Consider the following 12189-nt stretch of genomic DNA (forward strand, 5'->3'; position numbering starts at 1 on the left):
TGAATTTTTTTTTCTTTTGGAGACAGGGTCACTCTGTCACCTAGGCTGGAGTACAGTGGCATAATCATGGCTCACCACAGCCCCAACCTCCTGGGCTCAGCCTCCCGAGTAGCTGGGACTGCAGGCACATGCCACCACATCTGCCTAACTTTTGTATTTTTGGTAGAGAGAGGGTTTCGCCATGTTGCCCAGGCTAGAATTTTTCTTCATGTATTTACCAGTAGAGGAGAAACTGACTGAACTATCCATTCAAAAGCAGTTACTCTAAGATGACTATTATATAGTATCTCTGAAAATACAGAATTATAAAGCTACCTCTTGAAAGGCCCCAGAGGAAGGGTACACAGGTACAAGCGCACACCTGACCCAAAGCCCCTCTGTCTGACATAATGTTCCTGTATGTTAACATGTAGTGAGATAACAAAGCTGTACCTTTGCTGCAGTCATTGATGGCCATTTCTTTCTTGTCCTAAAAAGAAAAATAGTATTAATATGTGTTGCCCTAGTTTTATCTTAATGGCCCAAAGGCTTAATGACATGATCTGATCACTAATAACTGCTTATGGAGATACAGAATGGTTTTCAAAGGAACTACGTAAAAACCTGAATGTTACTTCCAAGACAAAATTCAAAATTTACGTGGGGATGGCTCTGATCTGAAAGCCTCCTGGTAACACATTATTCAAGTCGCTTCTTTCTGAAAGTGTCTTTAAAGATTGTTCTAACTGACCTATTACATTTGCAAGACACTTTACATTAGAATGCTGACATTGAGAAACTCTGTGACCTAAATCAGAGCAAATGACTGACATGTGAATAACTGAATTACCCTCCTCTCTGGCTAGTGGTTATACTATCATACTCCAAAGTTGTATATTTCAGAAAGTATACAGATGCTCTATCTACAGACACACAGTGTGGCTTGTCATGTAGTCTCAGTTATAAACCTTAATTTATCCACTGATCAAACAAAAATACAAAACACTTAAACAAAGTATTTAACTAATTGAACTTTCTGAATCTAGAAGCATGACACAGCAGAAAGAACACTGGATGTCAAAGACTGAATTCTGGTCCTGGCTCTGACAATAACCTGCTCTTTAACACTGGCCATGCTATTTTCCTTCTCTAGGGCTCAGTTTGTCTCATTTAAAATAGGAGCAGCGTGGACTGGATGTTATATAAGACGTCTTGCAGTTCTAAAATGTCCATTTTCCTGAAATTAGGAATTTTTGTATTACAGAAATAAGTTATTTCAAATAAGTGTTCAATATTCTCACAATGCCTACTGTATGTAGCAAATACTAAATATTCTGCAGAATATTTCAGAGCAATGTCAGCCAAATTGTTGCAGGATTCAATCAAAAGCAGTTTCAGGGCTGGGTGTAGCGGCTCACATCTGCAATCCCAGCATTATGGAGGATCAAGGTGGGAGGATTACTAGAGGTCAGGAGTTCGAGACCTGGCCAACATGGTGAAATCCTGTCTCTACTAAGAATACAAAAATCAGCCAGGCCTGGTGGCGGGTGCCTGTGATCCCAGCTACTTTGGAGGCTGAGGCAGGAGAATTGCTTGAAATCAGGAGGTGGAGATTGCAGTGAGCCGAGTTCACGCCACTGCACTCAAGCCTGGGCAACAAAGCAAGACTCCGTTTCAGAAAATAAAAAAAAGTTTCAGGATGAAGAGTGACGACTTAATGAGTGTGGGGTATCCTTTTAGGATGATGGAAAAGTTCTGGAACTAGATAGTGGTGTTGGCTATATAACACTGTGAAGGTATTTTAATACACTGAATTGTATACAGTCGTGCACTGTATAATGACATTTCAGTCAATGATAGATTGTGTATAAAACAGTAGTCCCATAGGAGTATAACGGAGCTGAAAAATTCCTATCACCTAATGACACAGTAGCCATCATAACATCATGGCATAACTTACTACTCAGATGTTGGTGTGATGCCAGGGTAAACAAACCTACTGTACTGCAAGTCATGTGAAAGTATAACACAGGCTGGGCATGGTAGCTCATGCCTGTAATCTCAGAACTTTGGGAGGTCAAGGTGGGTGGATCACCTGAGGTTGGGAGTTCGAGACCAGCCTGGCTAACATGGTGAAACCCCATCTCTATAAAAAATACAAAAAAATTAGCTGGGCATGGTGGTGCACACCTGTAATCCCAGCTACTTGAGAGACTGAGGCAGGAGAATCGCTTGAACCCGGGAGGCGGAGGTTGCAGTGAGCTGAGATAGCACCACTGCACTATAGCCTAGGCAACAGAGTGAGACTCCATCTCCAAAAAAAAAAAGAAAGCATAACATATACGTAACACTTGATAAAAAATGGCTGTTACTGGTTTATGTATTTACTATACACTACTTTTTATTATGTTAAGAGTACACTCCTTCCACTAAAACAAAAAGTTTACCATCAAACAGCCTCAGACAGGTCCTACAGGAAGTATGGAAGTATTCCAGAAGAGGGCACTGTTATCATAGGAGATGAGTTTCATGTATGTGTCGCTCTTGAGGACCCTCCAGTGGGACTAGATGTGGAGGTGGAAGACAGTGATACTGATGCTCCTGATCCTGTGTAGGCCTAGGCTACTGTGTGTATTGGCATCCTAGTTTTCAACAGAAAAGTTTAAAAAGTGAAAAACAAAAAAAAACAGAAAAAACAAACCACTATTTAATAGAAAAAAGTATATAGAATAAGGATATAGCTGGGCATGGTGGCTCACGCCTATAATCTTAGTGACTCGGGAGGCTGAAGCAGGAGGACCACTTGAGGCCAGGAGTTCAATGTGTGAAACACAACAAGACCCCATTTCTTAAAAAATTTAAAAAAAAATTAAAAGAAAACCAAACAAAATTAGCTGGGCGTGGTAGTGCAGGTCTGTAGTCCCAGCTACTTGGGAGGCTGAAGTGGGAGGATTGCATGAGTCCAGGAGTTCAAGGCTGTAGTGAGCGATGACAATGCCATTGCACTCAAGCCCTGGCAAAAGAGCAAGATACTGCCCCGGCTCAGAAAATAAGGATATAAAGAAAATATTTTTGTAGTTGTACAACATGTTTATGTTTTAGGCTATTACAAAAGAGTTTAAAAGAATTTAAAAGTTGATAAAGAAAACAAGGCACAGTAAACCAAGGTGAATTTATTAAAGAAAAATAAAATAAATTTAGTGAAGCCTAAATGTAACATATTTATGAAGTCTACAATAGTGTAATGTCCTAGGCCTTCACATTCACTCACCACTCACTCACTGACTCACCTAGAGCAATTTTTAGTCCTGCAAGCTCCATTCATGGTATTTACGGTATATGTATGTGTGTGTGTACACATATGTGTGTGTGTGTATATATCTATATATACAGATGCACCATTTGAAAAATATCTTATACTGCATTTGTACTGCACTTTTTCTGTTTAGATACTCAAATACTTACCATTGTGTTCCAACTGCCTACAGTACTCAGTGCGGAAACATACTGTACAGGTTTGTAGCCTAGGAGCAATAGGCTATGCCATATAGCTTAGGTGTGTAGTAGACCATACCATCTGGATTTGTGTAAGTATATGATGTTCGCACAATGATGAACTCACCTAATAACACATTTCTCAGAATGTATGCCTGTTGTTAAGTGACTCACGACTGTACTTTAAAATGGCCAACTTTATGTTATCTGTATCTTACGACAATATACAAAACAAAAAAGGTTTCAGGGTCATCTGGGACCTTTTTTATTTCTCTTCCAATGTTCAGCATACCAATTCAAGTATTGAAAACTCTAAGAAGTCCTTTAAAGAAATCTGTATAACTTTATATGTCAGTATTTCTCCAACTTATCACATTTCTGTAAGTCAAAGACACATAATTTCACAGTTTCTGAAATAGAAAGAAATCTTTACAATTTATGTGTACAGCTGTTGTGGTGGTATTCTTTGTGTGCCCAGAAGTGATTATTAAGCTGTAGTGCATCTTATCCACTGTCCTCTTCAAACCAAGGAATTACGGAATTTTCTTGCAGAAACTTTTGCTTGAGGCTCATAGTCTACTAATACCTCAGAAGACCCAGGTGTTGTCTACTGCTTACAATGGTAGTCCCCAAAGTGGAGTGTGTGAAAAAAACAAATCACAACTTTACCATTCTTTCATAATTTTTATATATAGGTAGCTATCTATATAAAACAATATACATAATACATAAGGACAAAAATGTACACAATATATAAGGAGAAACAAATCTAACTATACATATAAAACAATGTATATAATATATAAGGACAGTAGTTAAAAAAAGAAAAAGAGAACCTATTCTTTTAGGGCTCTGCTCTTGTGTAGCTAGCAAGACCTAGAGCTGAAACTCTGCCCTAACTCCAGGTTACCTTTTCTCTCTCCAGATATGAAATGTGAAGTGTGGCCAGGGGCACTAAGTCAGGGATGCTAAGCTTGCAAACCTGCCTTTCAGAAATTCTTCGTCTTTACCTCTTAAAGCAGTTAAACCATCATTTCCTTGAAAAACTTAGAATATGCTCCTTAAATTGTGTCAGGGCACTAATCCTAGAAGTTATCAAGTCTCTCACTTTAGAGTCTTCATAAAGTATTAAAAATGCAACTTAAGGCCAGCACGGCGGCTCATGCCTTTCTAGCACTTTGGGAAGCTAAGGTGGGCGGATCATGAGGTCAGGAGTTCGAGACCAGCTTGACCGACATGGTGAAACCCCGTCTCTACTAAAAATACAAAAATTATCCAGGTGTGGTGGCGGGCACCTGTAATTCCAGCTACTTAGGAGGCTGAGGCGTGAGAATCGCTTGAACACAGGTGGCAGAGGTTGCAATGAGCTGGGATCATGCCACTGCACGCAAGCCTGGGTGACAGAGCGAGACTCCAATCTCACTAAAAAAAAAAAAAAAAAAAAAAAAAAAAAAAGAATGCAACTTAAAAGAACAGAAAACTTCACCAACAAAACTATTCTTTGAACAGGAAGCAATCATAGAGCAATGCTCTTTTGAGTTTTCCTCAGATGTGACAGACAAACTACTAGCAAGACCATATATTTTCTTAACTCAAGAACCAGACTATTTATGCCAGCCCAAACCTAGAAATATCAATAACTTGGGCACCTGTGGAAACAAAGAATCCCAAATCCCAGGAACCAACTGGGTATGGTGCATTTCCCCTGATACTGAAGGCGCATCCTTGATCCTATTTCACAATGACAATGTCCAGTCTAAGAATGTGGCAAAATGGAGAAGCAAATCCAAAAGATGAGAATTTTCCAGGTAGGTGTAAAAACTGTTAGATGTTAATTCTGATTGCTGGTGGGATACATTAAAGAATATTGTTTTAAATAAACTTAAACCAATTGTTTTGTTTTCTCTGATACAAAATGTTGGTTTGTATACTCTAAAATTATTTCTTCTCTCATGCCACATGAAATAGTCCAAAAACACTCCGCTTTGTTGAATCCTATACAAGTTCCGGTAAAAAAACCCGTAACCTTTCTGCATGTCCAAGCATTCAAGCACACACCCCCATCCCTGCCCTGGGGCCTTTCAAAAACAAACAAACAAACAAAAAAACCTTGTCACCTAAAGTGACTGTAGTAGAGGCATTTGAGAATTTCAGACAGTATCCAAAGAGATATCTGATCTAAACAAATGAAAAAACTGCCACTCCCAATCTTGAGTCAGCATCATGGTTGCTTAAAGCTATGTTAAATAACCTATCCTTTGCACTCTGAATGTAAGTAGCCATAGTTTTAAAAGTGGTATTGTTTAAAAAAAAAACCACTCCCATTTCAATCCAACGATTATGAAGACTAAATAGGAAAATCAGACAAATCAGAAACAAATCTAACTTATTTTTTGAGACGGAGTTTCACTCTTGACGCCCAGGCTGGAGTGCAGTGCACTGCAACCTCCGCCTCTAGGGTTCAAGAGATTCTCCTGCCTCAGCTTCCTGAGTAGATGGGATTACAGGCTCACCACCATGCCTGGCTAATTTTTGTATTTTTAGTAGAGATGGGGTTTGACCATGTTGGTCAGGCTGGTCTCGAACTCCTGACCTTACGTGATTCGCCCGCCTCGGCCTCCCAAAGTGCTGGGATTACAGGCATGAGCCACTGTGCCTGGCCCAAATCTAACTTTTAATACCATCACGGTATAAAACAAATATATTTGTACTCTCACTTATTCCACACTCACCTTGTTATACTAGGTTCTCAATCCTTTGGAAATACAAAATGTCTTTAAAGTTCCTTGACACCTATTTTGCATTTAGGGGTACCTTTTATCCCAACTGTTGGAGATTTCTCCAAGTGTCCATACTTTGAACAGAAAAGTCAGAATCCTAGGAATAACCATCTTTAAAGATGCTTTAAAGCCCAGAGTTTTCACTGGTGTTTCCCTGTGCCTTTGCATGTTTATCTAGAATTCCAGAGGCCTAAAATAAGGATCTAGAGCTATTCTAGGACATGCACTGCTTGGTTCACTGCTTCATTAACCTGCCCTAGTTTAGCAAAAAACTTGCCAGCCCTCCTTCCATGAAAGTATTCACTCAGCTACTTTAACGGGGAATGTTAACAGTAATCTCACTCAAGTTTTTCAAAAGATTTTCTATTCTCCCTGTGGCCTTTACATCAGGAACATATACGGGCAGGAAAAGGGAGGCAGCAACCTCTATGCTAGTTTTTGGAGAGAAACTATGGTATGAAAAGACTGCAAGTCCATGTGCTTTTTAAAAAGAAAAGGTCAAAGATACATACCTGTTTCATCCTTGCTGCAGCTCTATTTGAAAACAGAATCGACCTCTCCTTTTGGAAGCAGCATGGGCACATTTCAAGGGCTCGACTGTAAGAACTTTCAGCTTCTATATAATCTGAGGATGATAAGATAAAGGATGAGTGGTCATTATGATTTTATTCCTGATACTACTGTATTCCGCAGGATCTCAGAAGCACTGTTTTCCATTCATAGGATGAAGGTTTCGAGTTAAAAGATGGTCATAGTCTATTAAGTCTGGGGCAGTAAAAATCACTTCCTCCTTTCTTCTCTCTTTAAAGGAACAGTGCTCACTTGTGCCAACCTCACAGACTGTGCTTGGTGAACTGGCAGCTGAACATGCTGTCAGCGACAAGCCCTCAATACTCAGGAGTCCTGGCATTCCCTCAATATTCAGTTTTCATTTGGCTGGGCAATTCAGAAAGGAGTTTTCAAAGGAGGTTAGAGAACTAGAGAGAGGAAAGAGACTAAACTCTGGGATCCATGGCCTGAGATAAAGAAAAAAAGTATATTTGTTTTAATTAAATCTGTTGTGCTTTCATACAGTCAACCTGGCTAAAACGGCATCTGTGAAATGTTTGAAGAGAGACATTTGATAGAGCTAAAAGGAACAATGTAAAAATCAATATTTAAATCAAGACCTTAAAAGAGAAAATGGCGAAAAAGAGAATTATGGTCAGGATACTAACAGAAAATTGCCTATGTACTCCTTTCTCAGGTTTGAAATATTTAATATTAACATACAAAAAATATGCTTTCAAAATTAGAAGTATTTATTCTATTAGAAAAAAATATTAATGATTACTAAACCAGGAAATAGAAGAAAAAAAATTAAAATCTGAAATCAGATAATAGGGTAACTTTTGGGGAAAAAAAGAAAAAAATAAAAAACCTGAAAATAACTGGGGAAAAATCTTAACACACCTAGATTTCTGATGGATATATACTTTGAGATGTGACAGAAGACTTTTGCTCTCAGATCAACTAGTTACCCCAAATTATCAGAATGAACCCCACCAACTTATTTCTAAGCAAATGTAGAAAATGCAGGACATGAAGAATCTCTCTACTTAAGGCATCCAAAGAAAATGGCACATGAAAGAGCAACCCTTCTGAAGCAGTTTGGAGAATTTAAAAAAAGAAAGCAAGCAGGAGCAACCAAAGGACAGGCAGCCCTAGGCCGTACCAGAGCAGTCAGGCCTGCTTTTACAGCCCCACAGCAGGTGAGGAGCGGGGACTCTGCTTTTACAGCAATGCAGCACATAACTTTTTAACATTCCAGGTTAGTGTTTTCCAAAGCATGAGCTCAAGAGTTTCACCCTTGATTCTAGATTAACGGATAGTGGATTACAGAAAGACCATGCATGTGCCAAGAGACAAATGGTAACTTGTCACCAACAGATGAATAATTTGGCCTGGTTAAAAATCCAAAATGCCAAGGTACTGGGAAGGAACACTGTATTGTGAAGTTTGGTTTTGGGGTTTCTTCAAATGTTCTTTGGGATTTCTTCACAGACTCTATAACAGGATGAGGAGTCAAGATGACCAGATTATCAGTGCTGAAAGTTATCTTACCTCCTTTCTTAAACTGTTCATTTCCCTCCTCCTTTAGTCTAGTGCTCTCTTCTCTTCTTTTCTGAAAGAGATCGGAGAATTACATAATTTCTCACAATATTATTATAAGTGAACAAAAAGGTGAGCTTTCTTTACACACAAGCCTATTTAATAGGCAACAGTCTGACTTTTGAGAACTGGATCGGTTTCACCAAAACCTTGTACAGTGTTAGAGGAAAAAAAAACACATGACCATCAATTTCATTCTTGATGTTTAAAACAAAAAAATGTAGGTTTTCTTGGCATGTCCCTTGCTTTCTATGTTTCTGGCTTTTGCACGGAATGATAATTATAGTATCACTTAATTTCTACTTACTCAGAAATGAAACTAAATAACATACCCACTGGTGTACATACCAGTGTAAATTCAAATTCTAGCTTCCAGTACTTACTAGTTATGTGACCTTGGACAAGTTTCAGAATCTTTCTGAGCCTTAGTCTCTTCATTTAAAAAATGAAGCCTTAATAGTATTATGGACTACTGTTTAATGGATTAATGTAATAATATATGTAAAGCTGCTCATACAGTGACTAGCAAATAAGGGCTCAATAAAAAATAAGCTATTATTTTCTGTGAAATAAGTACTTTAATCCTTATAGATATAAGAACCCTTCATGGTTTGTGTCATGAAGGAGACACAGTATGCTAGGAGAGCACATTCGCGGGGACAAGCCATGTCTGTAGGGTTAGGGCAGTATACTGTTAGCAGGTTAACACAGGAAAATGTGAAGAAACCTAAATAAATTAGTCTGTCTTTTCTTAGCTTATTCAAACAACACAGAAACTCACACAGATGGCCAAAAACTCATCATATACAAAGGCTGAGAGAATATTTTCCTGCAAAGCCAAGTAGGCGCATGCTGAGCGTGTGCACTTTCTTCTGGAACATCTTAACAATATAACTGGCACAAGCCAAACCAGAAGAGTCTGCCTGCCTGCCACCTTTTGACAGTGCTTTAAAATAAAAACAACAAAACCCCCAAAAACAGAGAATCCTCCCAAAGTCCCCTCTTTTTATTTTTTAAAGAGATAGGGTCTCGCTATGTTGCCCAGGCTAGAGTGCAGTGGCTATTCACAGATGTGATCAACACACACTATAACCTTGAACTCTTGGGCTCAAGTGATCCTCCTGCCTCAGCTTCCTGAGTAGGTGGGACTATAGGTGCACACCACTGTGCTGAGTTCTATCTTCCTTCTTGAAGCTTCTGACTAAGTAATCTCAAAGGGAGGAAATACAGTGAGCAGGGTATTTCATGCACAAGAGAAGCCTGGAACCTAAACAACTGGTCATTTTAGCATTAGGAACTGATATGGTCTGTGTCCCTACCCAAATATCCCCACGGGTCGAGGGATGGACCCTGGATCATGGCGGGGTTCTCCCATGTTGTTCGCATGATAGTGAGTTCACTCTCATGAGAACTGATTTTTCAAGTGCCACACTTTAAAACCATCAGCTTCCCCTTCACTTTCCTCCATGATTGTAAGTTTCCTGAGGCCTTTGCAGTCATGTGGAACTGTGAGTCAATTCAACCTCTTTTGTTTATAAATCACCCAGTCTCAGGCAATTCTTAATAGCAGTGTGAAAACAGACTAATACAGGAACCAAAGTAAAAATATTCTTTCTCTGGAAAAGATTTGTCAATATGCTATTGATGAGACTGGGTATTTCCCAAATGTCTTCTTATTACACTGCGGATTAAACACAGCACTTGACGAATCTCAATGAAGAAACTAAAAGGTAAGTATAGAGTGAATCTAATTTTTATGGTACGTACTATGTGCCAGACACATAGCAGATACACATAAAAATTCATTTTAAGATATAATGTATCTGAGGGAAGGGCTATTCTAAAGGAATTCAGAAAAAAATAAAATATAAGAACATGGCCATATTTACCTAGTACTACCCATAAGAAAGATGCTTGGATTGTAATGATCTCTACTGTATTGATTAGGGTTATTAGATGCAAGCAAAAGACTATCTTAAGCAAAAAACTTTAGGGGGCAGGCTCACTGGAAAGACATCAGCGCTCACAGAATCAATGGGAAGCTTAAAGAATGGGCTTAGAAAGCAGGTAGAGCTCGGCTGGGCATGGTGGCTCACGCCTGTAATTCCAGTACTTTGGGAGGCTAGGGCAGATCATGAGGTCAAGAGATCGAGACCATTCTGACCAACATGGTGAAACCCCGTCTCTACTAAAAATACCAAAAAAACAAAAAAAGCAGCTGGATGTGGTGGCGCATGCCTGTAGTCCCAGCTACTCAGGAGGCTGAGGCAGGAGAATTGCTTGAACCTGGGAGGCGGACGTTGGAGTGAGCTAAAGTCGTGCCACTGCACTCCAGCCTGGCGACAGAGTAAGACTCGTCTCAAAAAAAAAAAAAAAAAAGAAAGCAAGTAGAACTCAAGAAGGCTCTGTCAAGAAGCAGAAGCAGAATGCATGAGTGTCTTTTAGTGAAAGACTTGCCAGGACAGGGCTGCGATGGTAGCAAATCAACTCTAACCATTCCATTTTCTTTGCTTCACTCAATCTAGATTCAAGGTCTTGGTCAGAAGCATCTAATATACGAAGCATCGATCACAAGCCTTGGTTGTCAGAGCATGAAGTGAGAGACATGGGGTACTGCCACTCAATAAGATCACAACACAAGAGAATTCCTCCAAATAGGAAGGGGTATTGGATGCTGGTGAGCGAAGACAACATAACAAATTCAGTTAACAGTTATTTAAGAAACAAATTCTTCATAGAGGGGTTAAATCATCAAGTTACTAGAGCTTAATGCCCATCCTTTAGGAGTTTTCAATTTCTTTAGCATTAACTGTAAATCTTAAGCTACTTTCTGATCTATAATCTTCTCTTCAGAGCCAACTCATTAGGAATCTTCTATGAACACAGATGAATCTATCAGACTGCCAGATCAGGCTCTTGTGAAGTAAGCGTGTAGTATGTGTATTCATGTTTTAGGAGACCAATCATTCTTTGGGAAATTTATAACATCAAGTTCCCAATGGGCAAAGCCAAGACCCAAGTATTCAGAAAGGAATTAGTGCTGAGGGCCAGCCGGAGCAGCCAGCTTGAGAAATACTCACCGTGTCTTTATTTTTATTTTCAGAGACAGGGTCTCCTTCTGTTGTCCAGGCTGGAGTGCAGTGGCACCATAAGAGTTTACTGTAACCTTGAACTCCTGGGCTCAAGCAATCCTTCTGAGTAGCTGGGACTATAAGCAAGCACCACTGCCTGCCCCTAGGTAATTTTTTTCTGTTTTTAGTAGAGATGGGGTCTCACTGTGTTGGCCAGGTTGGTCTTAAACTCCTGGGCTCAAGCAGTCTTCTCACATCAGCCTCCCAGTGTGTTGGGATTATAGGTGTGAGCCAGTGTGCCCAGCCCTCATCTTGTCTTTCTAACTTGAAGGACTGAAAGTTGACCTAGCCAAGCGAAAGGCTCCAGAATGTAATTCTGAGGTTATTATTATTATTATTTTTTGAGACAGACTCTCACTCCATCACCCAGTCTAGAGTGCAGTGGTGTGATCTTGGCTCACTGCAACCTCCACCTCCCAGGTTCAAGTGATTCTCGTGCCTCAGCCTCCTGAGTAGCTGAGTTTACAGGCATGCGCTACCACACCTGCCTAATTTTTTGTATTTTTAGTAGAGATGGGGTTTCACCATGTTGCCCAGGCTGGTCTTAAACTCCAGGCCTCAAATGACTTGCCTGCCTTGGCCTCCCAAAGTTCCAGGATTATAGGTGTGAGCTGAGGTCAATTACTCTAAGTAAGGTATCCCATTGTTTCAAC

The 12189-nt window shown here is 39.7% G+C and overlaps 1 protein-coding gene across 2 annotated transcripts in view; it reads right to left on the minus strand.

Moving 5' to 3' along the window:
- The window catches only part of TTC1 (tetratricopeptide repeat domain 1), a 561082-nt gene that overhangs the window by 22135 nt on the left and 526758 nt on the right, over window positions 1–12189 (minus strand). For both annotated transcript variants that reach the window (XM_050794822.1, XM_050794821.1), the window contains 3 exons: window positions 8358–8418; window positions 6767–6879; window positions 433–469 (listed from right to left, as the gene is read on the minus strand). In XM_050794822.1, the coding sequence (XP_050650779.1) occupies window positions 433–469; window positions 6767–6879; window positions 8358–8418 (211 nt within the window). The remainder of the gene's footprint in view (window positions 1–432; window positions 470–6766; window positions 6880–8357; window positions 8419–12189) is intronic.

Source organism: Macaca thibetana, chromosome 6, assembly GCF_024542745.1.
Source record: "Macaca thibetana thibetana isolate TM-01 chromosome 6, ASM2454274v1, whole genome shotgun sequence".
NCBI lineage: Eukaryota > Metazoa > Chordata > Mammalia > Primates > Cercopithecidae > Macaca > Macaca thibetana.